Raw genomic sequence first — 19,304 nt, forward strand, 5'->3', positions numbered from 1 at the left:
AAGAGCAACTTAAGAGATGTAAACAGGCCTTTGCTGGGGAATAAGGTTCACTTCTACCCCTGCCCACTGTAAAGAAAATGTGATCCACTGAACAAAAGAGCAACAAGATAAGAAGCTGTGAAGGTTAAAGAAAATCCACCTTGTTTAGTATGGGGAAGGGAAAAAAAAAAGCTAAACAAGCTAAACAGATAGAGAAGCTTGAATTAAACAAAAAGAGGGTTGAGAGTTTTTCTAATGGGTAGAATGGGAAGAAAATGCAGCAAGGGAAGTTTAGCAACTAGAAGTGGAACAGGCTGCCAATGAATTAGCTGGAATTACTTAAAAAAATACGGTCACATATTTTAGCTAATACTGAGCATGATTCTATCTGATAAAATACCAAACTGCTGCCATTCTCTTCTGCCTGTGCCTCTGCGCTTCTGGTAGCTATACCATGAGAAAAATTAGACACAAAACAAATAAAGGAATATCTAATTAGACCTCTTAGGTTTTTATAAATCTTTTGATAAATGCTATAAGATTTGAAAAACAGTGTTTCATAATATGTAACAGATAAAAGAATCGTTATTGAAACGAGCATGCAGGTTTATTTTCCCTCAATTGGGAAAATAAAGGCGTTGTAATGAATCCAGGCTGGCCGGCCTCAGCGGAGGGCGGGTGAAGGGGCGCATCTACCTCCGCCTGCCTGGAGGGCCTGGCAGCTGCCGCCGTGCCGGGAGGGATCCAGTGTCCCTGGGACACCGGCTGCCGTCTCCAAAGGCCGCATTAACAAGTTCTCATGTTTTATCTCTGTTGTCTCAGTGTATTCAGAGAAATGGATACGCGGTGGCACGCTTGCAGCCTGGCCTGTGGAGGTTGTTGAACATGGCATGGCAGCGCGGAGCTCCCCAGGGCTCGTGGGACAAGGCGGGAGGCCCAGGACCCGGCAGTGGGAAGCACTGGAGAAGGGCGCTCTCCTCCTAAAATGCAGCTGCCTTTGTCTGGTGCTCCGTAGTTACAGATTCGTGCTGCAAGTCTCCGTTATTTGAAAAGCCCTGTTTGCGCAGCGAGCCCCTTTCGTTCCTCAGACACAATTATTCTGAATTTCTCACAGCGCGGGCCGGCCGCTGCACGGCGCGCCAGCCGCGCCTCGCCCGCGCTCTCCGCCCCGCCGTCGCGGCGGGACTACCGCTCCCGGCATGCCCTGCTCCCCGCGGCAGCGGCCGGGCGCGGCGCGGCGCCGCGGTGCACGCTGGGGCTCGTAGTTCTCCTGGCCGCCGCTACCCGGAAGGACCGCGGGGCGGGGCGGTTGCCAGGCGGCGGCGGCGGCCGCGGTGCCCAGCGGGGAGGCGAGCGGCGCGCGGGGGCTTCCGAGCCCCGCGCAGGTAGCGACGGCGGCGGCGGCGGCGGCGGCGGGTGGGACGGGGGAGCGCGAGGGCCGCGGCTGCGCGGGCCAGGCCGTGGTGCCGAGGAGCCCGGGCCGGCCCGGCTGTGGGGAACAAAAGCAGCCGAGGCCTCGTCGCGGGGCCGCGGTCGGGGCGACACCGGTTGGGCCGGGTGGCTCCTCCGCGGCGGCCGCTGTGTGGTGGTGGTTGGTTTCCGGGGAGCCCGGGCTCCTGCCGGGCCGGAGCGCATCCCGGGGAGGCGGCTTCTGCTCGACCCCCAGCGCCAGGGCCGCCCTTGTTTTAAAGAAGAGTCACGGCTTTTCAAAATATAAAAATAAATAAAGAATTGTGTGGTATATATGTGTACATACATGTCTGTATATATATATACACACATATATATACACACACAGATATACACACACACACATATATATGGCTCTTTTTTCTGCAGAAAAAGAAAAAAGTCTGATAGCGGTAGTAGGCTTTAAAGGTTTTCTCTTTGATGGATTCTTTGGGGTTTCTCCGTAACAGCTGTAGTTCTGTAAATCTTGGTTATCTTGGTGATACTTCCCTCTGTGTACATGTGATGGAACATTTTTTTTTTCTTCTAACAGCTGCCTCCAGTTTTTCTATTTATAAGAAAAAGAAACAGCTTTGCAGCTTTTATTAGTGTTAGAAAAAGAGACTGAGTCGTCCAACTTATATTTGGTTTCTAGATATAGTGATAAAGAAAAAACAGTTTTGAATTGGCTGTTGCTCATTCCCTTCATGTCCTGCTAGTTCAGTAGCAAGATCTTGTCACTCTGTGCAGCTTCATCACATGAAGATGGAGGACTACGAAAAGTTTTGTAAGAAGCATTTTTCCAGAATCCAAGAAGAGGCTATAAAAAGGGAACCCTCTCGCAGTCTTCCTCACAAAAATAGCTCGCTCATCCAGTTCCATGGAGTTCCTGTGCTTTCCCCTCTGGTAAGTGGGTTTTGCTGTTTTGCTTTGTTTTGTGTGTGTGCGTCCTAACTACTCTGTCGGTGCTAACTCTGATGTCTGAGGTATACATATGTCACAAGGTGATAGTGGAACTAGCAAATGTTGAGATAGCTAAAAATCTTTAAATTTACTGTTCTGAACATTCTCAGTCTCCTCTCATCTCTTTCGCGTGCTTATCAGTTGTGTTAAGTCATTCTATGCTCACTCTAAACAGACACCCCAAAATGACAAAAAAGCTGTTGATCATTTGCGTAATAATGACACAGTCTGACTTCCTTGTTTCAGTGATGTGAAATATGAAAGGAGAGGCTATCTAATAACAAATTCTAAAAAAAAAAAATTATATAGTTGCATATTACAAGATATCATGTACTCTCCAATGTATCAATTAGCTCTAGAGCATGTTTATTTATGATTGGGTGGATGTTTTTAAATTTTCATAGAAAAAAATGCATGATTTAACTTGAGATTAATTTTTACCTAATTCTGTAAACTTTGTAGAACCAGCTTTTGTAGGTTTAGGTTTGTAGATTTTTTTATTCAAACTACACATTCTAAAGTAGTAACTCAGAAGATTTTGAGATTTTGGTTTTTGAAATAGCCTGGAGGTGTGCTGCATGCATTCCTGCTTAGGCTTTCTGTCCAGGAATGCAGTTCACCTGTGGTTCAAGAGAGCCAGTGCAAGTCTTCTGTAAAACCTAGTAGTGTGAGTACAAGTAGGCAGACTGGCCACAGAGGGTTGTTCATGATGCTGAAACCCCCCATCTCCAGAGAGGACCGAGAAAGACTTTTCCTGTGATCTGAATCATTTGAAGTTTGTACTGGAGTGTTTAGCATTCGTGGAAACTTTAATAAGCCTTGTGTCGATCTGTGTTGGCATGTTAGACAAGAAGGCCATAAAAAAGTAATACTGTTTAAAAAGAGACTGGTACAAAGTATGATTGAAGTTAGGTTTGATATTTATTGAGTTTTCTTCTTTGTAATTTATTTCTAGAATTCTGTATTGAAATTTGCATTTAGTAATATAAATCATGCTTCTGAAACTGCTTTGCAGCTTAGCCTTGAAAAGAAAAAGGAAATACAGCAAGACAAACAAAAAGCGCTGGACTTAGAGATCTGGAGACAGAACTCCAAGCAAAGAGCTTTACTGAATCGTGTTCAGGAGATTCTAGAAAATGTTCAGGTAAAGTTGACCCAGATCTGCGTAGCTTTAGAGATACATCTTCATACGCGTATCCTGAGAAAGCACTGAGGTTTAAGTATTCGCTAATATAAAATGAAGTGCTTAACAGTGAACTTTCCCAGAACCAGCATTTGCTACTATTTCATGCTATGCAACCTTATTCATTATTTAGCAGCACCCTGTGTGTTTACTGTTAAGTATGGAATTTGCTTTCCACTGCTTGTTTTGACAGACTACATCAAAAGTCAGTCTTTTGCTTTTGTAACTCTGTTTGAAATATCTAGATTGTAAAACAACATACAAACAAAGCACCCTGTCCCGTGTTAAAGCAACTGGTTTACTTTATTTGCAAGTGTATAATTTAATTGGCAAACAATCTATATTCAAGTATACAATTACAGAAGTAAAATTACCTTTGCAACGGCTTGTTACAATGACCTACCTTTGCACAACTTCTGTTGTGCCCTTTATAATTGTTTTGTTTCCTTTGCTTTTTCAATTATGGGCTTAGAGGTTTAAATTAAAAAGAGTCCATCTAACCAAATAGTATAATCTGGTTTTGTAACAGATCTGTAATACAGCCTTTATACTACCCTATTTATTAAACAAATACAGTTAACAGCTGAGTTATTAAGGTGGCAGACAACTTAGTTTGTACTGTTTGCTGGAGTGAACATGGCAACAGTCATCTGACTGGGGATTTGAAGAGCAGACCAGGAACATATGTTGAATATAAAAATAAGTTAGCCTTTTTTCAAAAATGGTCCCTTGATAATTGAGGTGTTATAGGATAATCTTTATTTTTTAGTGTGGAAATCTTTACGGTCAAATGCTTGCTAGAAGTGATGAAAACTCATAACTCTGGGCTAGGTAAAGAAATGCAAAAATGTCCTTATAGTTTCACGAGTTTCACTATGACTTATTTTGATTTGTTCTTAATTAAGCACTAGATTAAGCTATATTCAGTGCCAAAGTTTTTCAATTATTCTTCTTTAATAAGTTGAGAAGATATATGTTTTAAGAGAAATCTTGCAAGATAATGTTAAGTCATAGAATTATTTGAAGATTATGCAAGTTGTTTTGTGACAAAAAGAATGTATTTGAGTTCAGATCATTGGTATCACTTAATCTGAGTAAACCATTAATCAAATTTATATTTTAGTTCAAATAACCTTTTCCTCATTTCAAAGGACATTGTATTTGAATGAAGTTGGTAGCAGTTGAACTGGACATTTTTATTGGTTTTAAGGTGACAGCATTCTGCTTTAAGTGCAGGTGAAGCTTTGACAGTAATCTGAAAATCAGAAGAGATTTTGCCTAAAATATGTGATATTATTCATTTTTTTTTCTTGTAGATCAAGAAAGCATCTAGTGCGAGTGGCTTGGACACGTGGGAGGCTGAGAATACTTGCCTTGGTTCAGAATCAAAAGCCCTGACTGACTTTACACCTCTGTCAGATGTCAATTTGTCACGTCCTCCTGTGAGGAATGATTCTGCAGAGCTTGAAAAGACACCAGAAACGATCTCATCAAATGCTACTGGGCAGGTGACATCCAGTGTGACAGAAATAGTTAAACCTGTAGAAGAAAATTCAAAGCAAAGTGAGAGTCACTTCTCAAAAGACATACCTTGTCCAAAGGCTGTGTCTTCTGACAACATGAGCGGTAAACCTGCTTCACAGGCTTTGCAAATCTCGGGGAGGCCACGGCTGCCGCTGTCTGATGAGGAAGTCCAAGATCCCTATGCAATGAGTCTTCAGAACCTTCTGAAAAAATCTCGGGAGTACGTAGAGAAAGAACAGACCAGACGTAGCTCAAGAAGTAATTCAAAAAGGTGTGTGAATGAAAGTCATTCAGATAAAGAAAACGATGCAGTTAAAACAACTGACACTGTGAAAGAGAGAGTAAGGCTTACAGGCAGGAGCTGTGCTGCTGCGACGCTCGATAGGCCCAGTCTTAATAAGTCACATACAGTTCTCCAAGGTGCCTCTGCTCACACAAGTAACACGAGCATGCCAACTTTATCCAGTTTTTCTAAAGTGGACATACCTATGAGAGTTGGAACACCACCATTGGTGGATTCAGATTCAGATGAAGAATTTAAAAATACTTCTACGTTTGACCGTGACAGTAGCATTATCAGGAGCCTCACAGGTTCTTATGCTAAATTGCCAAGCCCTGAGCCAAGCATGAGCCCGAAAATGCACCGAAGACGCCCACGACCTTTATCAATGGGACACATCGTTATAAATAACCCTGTGAATGCCTATGAGTTAAGCCCTAAAGGGAAGGGAAGAGCAATGGACTTGATTTTGCAAGATATTGCTGATAAAAATAATGTGTCTGAATCGGTGCCGAAGTTAATGGTGGACCTTGCTGTGCTTTGCCCTGGCAAAGTTCCTGGTGTCCACAGGAATTCTTCAGATCCCTGTGATGGGTTGGTGGTTGGCAAATCAAATCGACATTCCTTTGGACACTTGGAGAACAAAGGAACGTTGTCTGCTACAGTGGAAGGACAGGTAGTGCTGGATGGCAGAGGACAGTATAAAGTAGAGACTAGTACTAATATTGTAGCTCCAAAATTGCATGAGCCGCTCGCAGTCAGTCAGTCCGTGGTCACTCAGAAGATCTTAGCTGTGAATGAAGCCCAACCACCTAGTTTGGTAGAACATACCAAATGTAATTCTCCAGTAGAACTCAATAAATCTTACGATGTTGAAAATCCATCGCCACTACTAATGCAAAGCAAGAATAAGCGACAGCAGATGGATACTCCAAATGCTTCCCTTGCAAGTGAACAATTTCTAGAAAATGGTTTTGAAAAGGTAAAACGTAGGCTTGATTTGGATACCGAAAACTCCCAGAAAGAAAATAGTCCCTGTGTGTTAGCAGTTGGAATGGAAGAACAGGAGAAGCAATGGTTGCAAGAACAAAAATACCCCGTGGGATCAATTTATGTTACCAAGAATGTAGTTCCTGATGGTATTGCAAAAGGTAAAAGATTCTCTTATTTTTTTAAAAAACTTATCTCTAAATTTAGTAAACAATGACCGTTACAAATGTTATACTCAACGGTGGTTCTAAGTATTTGCATATTGAAAGATAAAAGTTCTGTTTAATGTTGATTACCTTTCCAGTAACCTCATTTTTCCTGTAGTTTTTAGTTAATGACAAATTCTGAAACTCAGCTTACTACCCGACCCTTCTTTTTAACTGCTGCAGAATGACTGGAATGATTTTTGATTTAGAAGTCTCGTGGAGTCTAAGAGCTGTTCAGTAACAAATATTTGACTGAACAATTTGTTTATGAAGAAACATCAGATGAAATACTGTTTTTCAGTTTTGCAAAGTCTCTATCTATTCTCAAAGGTATTGTTTGGTGCCACAAGTAATCTTTCCTCTTCGAAATATATGAATTTGAATTTCATTGTATTAAGAAAATAAGCTCTTACTCTGTTAGTCCTAAATAATACTATTAGAAGGGAGACCCTGTGTAAATTAAAAGGAAATATCTTTTAACAGAAAATATATTTTTATAGATAGGGTGCAAATATTTACATCAGTATTTTCTTTCAGTTCAAGACTGTTACATCTGTGCATCTTTCTCAAATAAAACCCAAGTGGCATAGATATTCTAGTTCCCTAAAGTGAACATAGATATACTACTCTTAGAGATATTTTGTGTCTCTGTGTGCATGTTTCTTTATTAGAATATAGGTTTTATTTTGTTTTACTTTATTGCTTTTACTACTGTTGCATCCACATATTTATCTCATAAATATGAACGTCGAAGGACTGCAAGAACTGATAAAATTATTTGCAATGCATAATAGAAATTTGATATAAAAGAAGTGTCTTTTTTCCTGATTATGTATATGAATCACGTTTGAAGTTATATATTTCTATTAATAAATAAGAATATAGAAATAGATAAAGAAGATATAGAAAATGTTGAAGTGCCTGATTCTTCATAATGTATATATCTTCTCAGAAGAGATTTTAAAAACAAAAATGCTGGCTTTTGAAGAAATGAGGAAGAGACTTGAAGAGCAGCATGCACAGCAACTGTCAATTCTGATAGCTGAACAAGAGAGAGAACAGGAGAAGCTGCAGAAGGTAAGGCAACAAGAAGAAGAATTCCGAGCAGAAATAGTGTGTGCTTTATTGTAGGTTGTCAGAAAGTAATAGCTTTTACAATAAATATTCTATTACTCTGTGGAATTAGAAAACCAATTTTATAGCCGATTTCTTCTTTTGCAGGAATTAGAAGAGCAGGAGAGAAAGCTGAAAGGAAAGAATATTGCTGCCACAGAAATAGAAATTTCCAAAGTGAATATTAACAGTAGGATGGAGTTGGAGTGGAGAAAAAAAAGCGAAAGTGGCTTTCTGGAAAGTATGCAGTCTCAGATGGAAACGGTCCATAATGCAAACTCTACCAGCATTGGTAAAAATGGGAGGACAGAATAGAGATTAAATGTTGTTGTTCTTGCTCTGCAGTGTTCAACTGAGTCAGCTGCCTCACTGTAGTGTTAAGGGCAGTGCTCCTGGCTGAGTCTACTTGTCAGTCTCTTCTGACCGCTGCCACTTTCTGCTCTTGGCAGCTCATGTAGAACAAATTTTTGCCTACTTGGCATTTGCGTGTTTTCAGCTATGCTTGTGCTGGTCCATGTATTGCATGTGTTTATATAATTGTTTTAGGGCATACCTGAGGAAAGATAAAAGTAAACTGATATGGTCAAGGACAAGGACATAGGTTTGACTCGTCACAGAACATTCGTCTATGTAGCTGCACAGTAATGGACTAAGTACTCTTGTTTGTATAGGAGGATTAAAAGCGCTCGGCCAGTGAATCTCCCCTGAGAGGGAAATACATCTCTAGCTGATGGAACATGTCTCCCCCGGTCCAGAGCATTATGAAATATTGTGTGTTTGTCTTCTGTTTAGTCATTTTTGCTCTGAAATGGATCAGAAGTAACTAGATTGCTTGTTGTCTGTAATTGGCTTGAGTTGAATTTCTTGACTATATTAACATGGACAGACTTAGTACTTACTATCAGATATAGATGGAAATTTGATACTTCATCAGGTAAAAGGTAAAAAGAACTTTGCTTGAGTGTAAAATTCCTGAATTCTACAAACTCATACTTTATTCATCTTTAGAATTCATGTTAAAGCTGTTTTGTGGGTAAGATTTTGTGTAGCTGTTTTAATAGTGGGCAGGTGACCTGCTTGACATTCTTTCAAGGGGTGGCATATGGGATTTCCCCTCCCACTGGCATACAAGTATTATAATGTGTTATAAATAATTTATAAGTTTATAATAGCACGGGAAGCCCCTTTTCTTAATCCTCAAAAGACTTCCTGACTGAAACCAGAGTTAAATTTGAAGTCTCTATCTGCTTGATGCTTATGTATGTATGTATGTATTTATTTATTTATTTTTGTGGAGTATTGCATTACATGTTCTTTCTTAAGCAAGCATAGTGGTCTTGTATGTGTATCTACACACACATATATATTTATACATCTATCTATGTATATACGTAGAAATATAGTTATTTTATAGCCAGAAGTTTGTGTGTTGAACAGTACATTCTCTTTTGCATTCAGGTTTTGCTCATACTACACCAAGCACCTTTGCTTCAACAAGTGAAACTTCATTCTTCCTTTGGGGCCCATCAGGTAGTGGAGTTATAAAAACATCAGTATCCAGGCCAAGTAACAGGATCAAAACTAGGTGGACTCAGGTAGAGAAAATAAGATTAACTTATAGCTGAAGAAACTGTCTGTCTGTGTTTTTTTTTTTGTCTTGTTTTGTTTATGTGTGTGTGTGGGTGTAACTGCATAATAGCTGTGACAGAGTAAATCTCTCAAAAAAGTTCCTATATCGACCTAGATTATACAAGAGAAGTGTGTGTGTATGTGTATATCTATGTCTTTTCTAATCTAAACATATACACACATATGTCATATATTTCTTGTTATTCATATGAGTAAATACATAACATTATATTGCTTCTGATAAATTAATATTATGATGCTATAGTAGGTATCTTTGGCCTAGCCAGTTTTTACACCTAGCAACGAGTTGTTTCTTATGTGAAAGATATGTCATTGATACTATTTGAGAAATAATCCATAACTTTTCTATAGAATATTTAGAAACCATTTTCTTTCTTTTAAGGTTTTCAGTCCAGACATACAAATAAAGTTCAATAAGATCACTGCTGTGGCCAAGGGATTTCTCACTCGTAGACTCATGCAGACAGAAAAATTGAAATATCTCAAGCAAACTGTCAAGGTAAGGAGATCTTTTTTTTTTTTTTTTATACATATATATTATCCTTGCTCCTATCTTCAACTGACAGAGGAAATAATGCATTTTCTGCAAAGTATGAATTCTGCTTTCTGGAAAACTTGGGCACATGTGTCATGTGAACGTGTTTAGGCATTTCATTGCTCTGTAACAAGACCGACTATCGAGCCCAAGGCCAGTGAAGAGAACTGGCACTACTTGTACAATTATTTGTAACCATTCCTTTGTTGCAAAGTATTATGCTGAATGCTTAATCTTATTTTCTTCTCTTTTCCAGGATACTATGGAGTTCATAAAAAATTTTCAGTCAGAAGCCCCATTAAAAAGAGGAAGCGTTTCAGCACAGGATGCATCCCTCCATGAACGAGTAATGGCTCAGGTGATATAATTTAAACTTTTTTTCTTTTTCCCTTCTCCAGCTATTCTGATTTTGTAAAAGGAAGTTATTTGGGGATGTATTATAACATAAATACCTAAAACCTGTAGAGTGGCTTTATTTAAAGTAAAAAATTCTTAAGTGTGGCTGTGGAAAAAAAATATTCCATTTTCATTTTGCCATATTAAGGTAGATTTCAGAATTATCTCTTCAAGTATTTTGTTTAGAATGAAAATGAGAAGAATGTGGTAACCAAAAACATGTGAAATTTAACTCAGCTCAACATTTTATTAATTTTTAAAATTCTTTTTCCAGCTGAGAGCTGCTCTTTTTGACATCCATGACATCTTTTTTATAATGGAGGCATCTGAAAGAATGAATATTCTGCGTCATGATCGTGAAGTTCGTAAAGAGAAGATGCTCAGGCAAATGGTGTGTTATAACTTTGAGACAAGTTTTAGATTTGAACTGTTACTGCTTCTGAAGGATTTATGACCCAGTAACAAATTTAGAATTTTAATTACCGTTTCTGCTTCTGTATACCATCATATAACGCTGGTAGAAAGGTATAAAAATAGCATGCTGAAAGTGGTAAAATAATTCAGATTTTAAATTAAGTTTTCTTTATAAAACAAACCTTTTTATATATTTATTTTTATATATTTTATATATTTAATACATGGATTATATATGGAAGTTCCTTTGGGTTATTTTGTTGTTTTGCCATTTTTTTTCTTCTTTTAAAATGCTAAAAATAACCCAAATGTAAATTTTGTACTGAAAATGTTAATATTTTTTAAGCAGGGTTAGATGGGCTTAATTTCAATAAAAATAGTAACTAATGTTGTATATTCTTTTGCTTTTCTCAGGATAAAATAAAGAGCCCAAGAGAGAGAGCAACGCTTTCAACAGCTACGCAGAAATCTCTGGATAGGAAAAAGTATATGAAGTATGTGCAGTTCTCTGGGGGATGGGTGTCTGAAATAGGATGTTTAGGAGGAGTTGTAAGTTGTGAAACAGTTTCTGGTACAACATCTCTGCAAACCAGCATTCTTAGGAAGAGTGAATGGAACCTTCCTTCAGATGTGTCGTGTGTTACTATTTTTAGTAGTACTTTCTGTTACAGACATTAACCCTACAAATGCAAAAAAGTTGTTTGTTTTAAGATGCTGTATTTAAGTGATGAGCAAAATGATTCTTGTGCACTTACTTTATGACTGATTTTGTAAATGAAGCGCTGCAAGTTCGCTCTTCAGTTATGCCAAAGTACCTGACACTAGAGATAGCACTTTAGCCAGAGATACTCTGCTCTCGGGGATAACAGCAGACATTATTCTGCAACATGGTGGAGAAAACAATTCTGTTCTAGTTACTCTTAAGTAAACAGTGATAATTTGTGATATTCTGGCATTAGGTATTGTCAGAAGTTTTCTCTTACAGATACTATTTGAAGACTTGTATGGTGATTTTATACTTTAAATACGTTTCAATTTTTTTTTTGTTTATCTAGGGCTTCAGAAATGGGAATGCCAAGTAAAAAAATAATCATAAAACAAAAAACTCCTGAAAGCCGGTGAGTGGAAATTTGACTACTACTGTCTTGTGGGTGAAGTGTCAGTACCATTTTCTTCTACAACAAGTCAGATACCCGGCATCCCTTAAACACAGTTTTTATTTTGCATGTGCCCAAAAGTTTTGAATATGTGTTATCTACTAATACATTTTATTTTTCAATAATTAGTATAAATTATCTGATTTTTTTCCCCGTATATGTCTTTTTTTCCCTGTTAATGACTAAGAACCTGAGGCATGTTAGGGGGAATAATTTCCTGGGTAATCCTTGGTTTCTTTGCTTTAACTACAGAATGTAGTAGCTCTATCCTGGAATCTTAATTCCTGCTGCTTTTGCCTACATGTCATCTGCATTGCAGAGCCTATTAGTCTTTCTGAGATTTCTTATGTGAAAGACTATGTATAATTCAGCATACTTCTGAGCTTTTTATATAAAGAAGGGAGAAGGCGCTAACGGAAGTTTGTATTTTAACAGAGTGCTTCAGCCAAATCAAGGACAGAATGCTCCAGTTCACAGACTGCTTTGCAGACAAGGGTAAGAGAACAATGTGTTCATAACTTAGAGATAAGAGTGAATGCAGAACCACAGTAATTTCTGAACAGTGATTATACATACTGGTGCAACTGTTGTTCAAAGGTAAATAATTACTTTTCACAGTATTTTGAGGTAGTGCTTAGGCTTTTTATTTTACTTTATACTGTAAGAAAATATTGAGTGTTTTCATCCTTCTGTGTATTGTCTTCATTTACACTTTGTTCCAACATTTATATGTGTAACATTCATTTTTTCATGAAGCTTTGCTTCCACTTAATGAAATAAATACATATATGTATAAATTTAAACACAGACTCTGATGCCATAGTATCAGAATTGAATAAGTTTCTTGTACAGAGTATTAAAAATGTGTATATGGAGGATGTATTCTCCTATTTAATGTTTCTATGTAACCCTTAATACTCTTAATAGGATTTGTGCACGTATTCAGAAAGAGGCTGTTTGGGATATAGAAAAAGTGTTTTTATACCAAAAACAGTTTGATAGTGTCATTATGTTTTTAGATACAGCCTTTTGACTTTGATGCAAGTGACTTATTAATTCTTTTATATTTAATTAGAACCCCTAAGACCTCAATGAAGGGGGTTGAGCAAAATAGAAAGAAGCCCTCAGAAAGCAGAGTGTCTAACAAGGCTGTTTCAGGTGTGTAGAAAACTGGTGCTTGGATCTTATAGTAAATAAGTTACTAGTATCAAAAAAAATTAAATGTGGGATATATTGTTTTCTTTTCTTGTGCACCTGCTTTGCTATGTCTTAAGTCTAATATATCTCTTTAAATATGCACTGATAACTCTCGGCTTTCAGATTCTATAAATGTAAATATACAGCTTATTTTTGTTCACTCAATATTCAAGCATAATAATAAAAAAAACCCACGTTTGCTACGTGTACTCACTAGAACTGTTTGAAAAGCTAACAGTCAGCAAGCTAGACTTGGGTTAGAATCTCAGCGTTCTTGGGTTCTTGGATCTCTGCACAACTGTGACCTGCCTTCAAAGAGAAGCCTACATAGAAGGACAGGGAGGACAGTTTTAGAGCATTTACCAATGGGCATACAGTCCTAACATATATGCAATAGCATCATTCAAGAATGTTTTGAGTTTTAATGGTCTATTTTAAAAGGTAAATGATTCCTATATTTGAAAAGAGACATTACTCATTGGTTACCCTTTCATTAAAAATATTTGAGAACAGTGATAAACTTCTCTCTTTTCATCCTACTAAGGCATAAAATGAACAAACCTCTATGAAACACCTTATGCAATTTTCATTTTTAAAATTGATTTTAAACATTTTTAAAAAGTCATTTTGTCTTCTGGTATGTTAATGTTTGTCATTTTAGAAATTTAAGACCTTAATTATACTTTGCTCTTTAAGGGCAAAGTATACAAGTTGAGGGAAAAAAAAGTGGAAATTATGGGGCTCAAGTAGAATATTGTAACATAGTAGATTTTCAACTGTTTTTCATAGTGATCTAAATTATGTATAAAGTATCAAACCTTTCCTGTGTGGGAAATTCTGCATTTATTTTGGGACTGGAACAGTGCTAGGGACCGTATCTGTGAGCTGCAGTGGAGCATGTGCAGGGCTTATTAGGACCACACAAAGTGGTTTTTTTACCAGAAATTTTTGTTTTGTATCGTGTGAAGCCAGGAGAAGTATCCGTAGAGGTGAAGAGTAGGAAACCACACATAAAGAAACCTGTAATGTTTCAGTTAAAAGAGGACAGGGAGAGAGGGACAAGGGAGGAGAGGAATAAGTAAATGATGTGGATACAAATACGGCTTATTTCTCTCCTTTCTGATGCCAATTTTCTTGTCAATGCTATCACCACTAAGGTGGAGTGTGGCAGTATTAAGTTACCCTCCGTGATGCTATAGAAAAATAAACAGAGCTAGTAAATAAGGTCTCTAAAATGTAATAGAATTCAATGTAATTGTAGCAACAAGAGCTAACCATTAAGACAGGTTTTTATCTGACACTCTGCAAAAATGTTTTAACTAGCTAGCTAGCCGAGGAAAGTTCTGAAGAACACAGACTACCAAGCAGTCAAGTCTGCTTCTAATTACAGTATTACAGAAGCTGCAAAATAATTATGGTGCATAGATGACATCAGCATTTAATTCATGCTCAGTCGACAATAGTCTTCTGTTTTGCACAGTCTTTGGAATTACCTCTGGCATCAGAATCAAATTAAAACACCCTCCATCATTCCTCTGTGTTGGTGGTGTGGGCTGTTTTGCCAGTGCCTTGACTTGAGATAATCATATGTAATTGAAGTCGTTAATAGTTGATACCTGTCAATGAAAAGAACCTATTGGAATATGGCTCTAAATTTCTCCTCTGCTTTCATTATTACTGCTTAGTGAATTTTTGGATAACTTCAGTGTCTTTTGCAGTGGCTATGTTGGAACTTAAGGATGATGCAACTAACCTATTACCTGCTGTCTAGTTTTGGCTGCATGGCATAACTTCAGCTAGCATTTGAACATCACATAATCACATAATACCAGTACTTCCACATGCTTGCTTATACATAGGTCAGAATACTTGTATACGGTTAATAATTGAAATAATTAAATTGGAGGCATTGTCTAGACAGGAAAGAAATGATCTGCATAATTATGTGACAGTGAAAAATACCTCAAATTGAATGAATTTAATTAGAACAAGATTTTGTTCATGTATGGATAAAATCTGTATAGTGGAAGGTTTAGTAATATGTGAAATATTGGAATATGTAATAATTTTTCCTTTGAAAATTTTGTTGTTGTTAGTGATTTTAAAAGTCTGTTCTTGTGAGTAACAAATCTCCTTTCCAGAGGAGTCCCTGAACATCATCAATAGTGAGGTGAAAAGTTCTGCCTAGGAAAGACAAGGGACAAAACTAATCCCAAGTCAATATGAAAAAGAAAAAAACAGTAATGCTAAAAGCCAAACAAATGCATTTGCTTTTCTGGATTTACTAAAACTTGTGCATGGCAGAAAATAAGACTTCTAGCAGTGATTTGCTTTGGGCAGTACAAATATTCATTTGTTTTCATAGCTATGCTAGTCTGCTGTCCTTCTAACCCATAATATTTCTGTTTCGTTTATTGTCTTCACAAATTCCTAACTCCCAACTGAAGTAGGCTTATTAGGGGGGCAAAAAGGAGAGATGATTAATAGTACACAGCTATTCCAAATGTTACCTATCCATTCAAGCTACACATTAGACAAACCCTCAGAAGAAAATGCTAACATACCTGTCCAACTACTTGCCTTTTTCCATTTTTCCGACTGTTACTTGAAATTCTATCCCAAAAATGCTTTAACTTGGGGTGCCATGAACAGAGCTAAGAGCCTAATGTTAAGTCCCTAAGAAGGCCCCGTGCGCGTTGGTGCGGTGGTTTTGCCGTGTGGGATCGCAGGTGAGCTGAGGCGCGCGGCACTGCGAGTGCTGGCCTGGCCAGGTGGCCTTTTGCGCAGTGAGGGCTCAGCTATGAGGGCTCCTGCTCTGGCAAGGCCTTTACGGGCTCTTTCCAAAGCTGTTTGGCACTGAGCTTGGCATAGTGGCTCCTGAGCGCCCGTAAGTAACCACTGCAACTGTCTGTCTCATCAAAGGAGTCACTGAAAATCCTAAAAAGCACCAGCACTTTCGCATGTTCACTTAATTGCCTGGTACTACTTTCTTTTCCATGGCTGTCTTCTGTTAGCCCCGCTCTGCTCCATGTGGCATGACCTTCACTGCTTTGTGTTTGCTCACATTGCTGGACACGGAATAATCCCTTACAGAATGTTGACTTGTGTCACTTTTTAGCAGCCTGCAGTGCTAAACCCTTATTGCTGGATGGTATTTGTGCTCCGCATAGGGTAGAGCACTATGACTTTCTAAAAATATGTAAAATAAATATATCTATATGTGTATATAGATATCTTTTTCTTATGGAGAGAACACACTTCTTTTACAGCTGTCCTTCCATAAGGGCTCTGTGTGATTGCCTTATCTATACTTATCTTTAAATCTGGTTGTGTGTGTCAACGTATGGAAACCTACAATAGTTCACTGGAAAAGACAGTTCAGTTGTAGTAGGATTTGAGCATTCTCTGGCATGTATTTTTGTCCTTTTTTTCAGTGTTTAAGTCTTTGACTATATGCTTGACAGTTAAATTATTGTTAAGCTGTAGTTATCTGACTGTTTTACTGATAGTTAACCGCTATTACTGATAGCTAGAGCTGGGATCTACCTGATGCTGTGCAAGGTAGTCTAAGGGAGCAGCTCCAATAGGAACCCCAAGAGGCTTTGGCCAGTGGAGTTTTTAGGATGGTGCAGAGTGCAGGGCTTGTCCCTGTGTGCTGTGCCTTGCAGAAGGGCTCAGCTCAGCAGTGCACGTACTTTTTCCATGAGCGACGGCTGCCCCGCTGCACCCTTCTCCTTCCGCAGCGGTTTCAGCAAGGAGCAGGGTCACAGGGTGACGGGCTGCAGGAGCTCCCCTCTGGGGGAAGAGAAGAAACTATCAGTAAGCAGAACCTCTGCAGTTTGCCCTTGGTCTGCCAGGTGCTTCTTTCTGGCTGGCTTTTTGAACTGAGGGAGGATCCTTCAGGATGGGGACAGCTGATAAACGCGTGGAACGGCTGCTTGGAGAGAGATCAGTCTGTGGGGAGGGTGGTTGTAAGGAGGAGTTTAGGCTCATGCTCCAAAAAAAAAAAAAAAAAAAAAAAAAACAGTATAATCAAAAACAGTTAAACACGCAACCATACAATGTTGAGCGACTGTGCTTTGCATTATTCTTGCTCTGTCTCTGCCTCTCCTGATTTATTAACATGGGAGCTGGGGAAAAGGAAAGTTATCTTAAATATGACTTTTCTGATGTTTTTATCGCTATTTTTTAAAGTAGTACATGGAATATCTAATAATTTTTCTGTTATTTTAAAGTATTTAAAGTATATTTTGAAGTAACTATAATTCACAAATATTTAAAAGAAACTAACAGTATTAAGACAGAAAATACAATGGATAAAAGTAGATGGAGCAGTCATTGAAGAAGGGAATACTGTAATATGTAGTTACTGTCAAATATATTTGTAGCTTTAATAATCTGTTTTATGGATGTATTTGTAAGGCATTTAACAAATAAATTATGAAAACTCATTTTAAATATGGATATATAGTAATGCTATAGTAATGCTTAAACTTTTTTTGTATTTAGCTTTTTAGCTTTTTTTTAATTGGATAATCTGTTTTAAAACAAAACAAACAAAAAACACACAGTACTATCACTTATAAAAGGCTAATGTTTCTACTTAATTTTTAGGAGCATATGCAGGAAGAACCCAAAAAAGGAAGCCAAATGTTGTGACAATCTGAGAAGACAGCACTCACTGGGATAAAGGCTATTTTATAATGATGGCATTCTCAGTATTGATTCAAATATTGCATCTCCTATACATATTATATATATATAGATAGATGGAAATGACACGCATACACTTTATTTAACAGCTTCAGCTGACAACACCTTAATACAATCATATTGAAATAATGAAGGACTACAAAGCTCTAATACTTGTGGAAAATTGCATGTTAAAATCTATTATGTATTCATATTGCTGTGCACACATGAGTTTCATAATATTGTGCTTTATAAGGCCAACCATAGGGCAACGTTAATTTGTGGCTTCTTCACACTTCTCTACTTCTGTCATGTGCTTTTTGTATTACTTGAAGTTGCAATTTCTTTGTATGGCTGCCACCATAAATAAGGAGTATGTGTGTATGTTTAGTTGTATACCATAAAATGAGGCCAGTTAAATAAGGGGGAAAAAATGCAACAAAACAGAGCTCTTCCATCAGTGAATTTTAAGCAGCCTTTCTGAATGTACGTTATGTATGTATGTACTTACCTCAATTCAATTACTAATTGCCTACATTTGTTGTGTATTTCTGCTGGTTTGGATAGACACAAACCAAATTAACTGCTGGACAGACAGATGTACTTTTGATGACTGTACTAAAGTTGCACATTTATACCTGGTAGATCAAAACACTGTGTCAGAAGCAGCCTAGGATGTTTTCCTTCCTTGCTGCCTACTGAATTTTCTTATGGAAATGGCTGTTTGGCCAAGATGGAGAGAAGTATAAATTCTAGAAAGGTTTAAGGCAGTGAGATTTCAATTAATTTTTTACCACTTCATTTATAAATAATTTGTCCATAGTAATAATGCAAGTATGTGATGTTTTGTTCATGACAGTCACACTTTTTCGGAACAGTTTCTCTTCTACCGTGAACTAACAGGCCCTTGTACAGAAATCATGTTTCCTGATTTCAGGATAAAAACAAAGGAAAAACCCAAACCCAACAAAAATACACTCCCATATCCAAAAATCTGACAGTAAAAGATCATGCTCATATTTTGCCTTGATCTTTCTACTCTTCGATATAAACCTTCAAGTTAAGAGGAGCAGAATTTTGCAACTTTTAATGAATTCCTAGAGACAGGCTGTTAAGTGTAGAAAAGATTGACTGCGTAAGTCTTTGCAGTGCTTATGACTTTGCTTTGTAACTAGTACTAGAGAAAGGATTGCTAGATGTGAAATAGATTATTTTGTTGTTATTCCACTGTAAATACAGCATGACACTTTAACTTCAGAGGCTTTGTAACACATTGAAACTGGTATATGAGAAGTAAAATTGACAAAAAATTTCGTGTTAAACATTTACCATAAGGAGGAACATGAACAGGGGATGAATGCGATATCTTCAGGGGCTTGCTTGCACAACTGTTTCTGATGTTCATCTACAAATAGGTTTGTCTCCTGTTGCTAGTTGTATCATTAAATGTTTTATACCATGTTACCTGAATGATGTACTTGGAAAAAAGCAAAAACACTGCTGAGCACCGTGAAGATCACCACTGCTCAGTGGCTCTTTTTTTTTGAAGGCTTTGGGTAAGTAATTTACACTCAGT

The 19,304-nt window shown here is 37.8% G+C and overlaps 1 protein-coding gene across 3 annotated transcripts; it reads left to right on the top strand.

Moving 5' to 3' along the window:
* Positions 1-1,286: 1,286 nt before the first annotated feature.
* CCP110 (centriolar coiled-coil protein 110) lies at positions 1,287-17,903 on the top strand. 3 transcript variants are annotated; one of them, XM_088523186.1, is made up of 15 exons: positions 1,287-1,364; positions 2,179-2,334; positions 3,407-3,535; positions 4,891-6,529; positions 7,527-7,651; positions 7,796-7,979; positions 9,146-9,282; positions 9,720-9,836; positions 10,129-10,230; positions 10,543-10,659; positions 11,097-11,176; positions 11,738-11,800; positions 12,275-12,334; positions 12,915-12,997; positions 17,651-17,903. In XM_088523186.1, the coding sequence occupies exons 2-15, from the start codon at positions 2,188-2,190 to the stop codon at positions 17,701-17,703; spliced, it is 3,036 nt and encodes a 1,011-aa protein (XP_088379312.1). In that variant the 5' UTR covers positions 1,287-1,364; positions 2,179-2,187; the 3' UTR covers positions 17,704-17,903. The 3 variants fall into 3 exon arrangements, with proteins under 3 accessions (XP_088379312.1, XP_088379313.1, XP_088379314.1); XM_088523187.1 differs by having other exon boundaries at positions 7,796-7,928; XM_088523188.1 differs by lacking the exon at positions 12,915-12,997.
* The last annotated feature ends 1,401 nt before the right edge of the window (positions 17,904-19,304 follow it).

Source organism: Tinamus guttatus, unplaced genomic scaffold (assembly GCF_059628265.1).
Source record: "Tinamus guttatus ecotype Peru unplaced genomic scaffold, ASM5962826v1 Tinamus_guttatus_pri_ptg000172l, whole genome shotgun sequence".
Classification (NCBI taxonomy): domain Eukaryota; kingdom Metazoa; phylum Chordata; class Aves; order Tinamiformes; family Tinamidae; genus Tinamus; species Tinamus guttatus.

Bases quoted from the DNA above. Each gene is read 5' to 3' on its own strand.
- CCP110 (XM_088523186.1), top strand. From the start codon at position 2,188: ATGAAGATGGAGGACTACGAAAAGTTTTGTAAGAAGCATTTTTCCAGA. The intron at 7,980-9,145 runs GTAAAAATGGGA...TTTTGCATTCAG, and splicing joins TGCAAACTCTACCAGCATTG to GTTTTGCTCATACTACACCA. The intron at 11,801-12,274 runs GTGAGTGGAAAT...GTATTTTAACAG, and splicing joins CAAAAAACTCCTGAAAGCCG to AGTGCTTCAGCCAAATCAAG.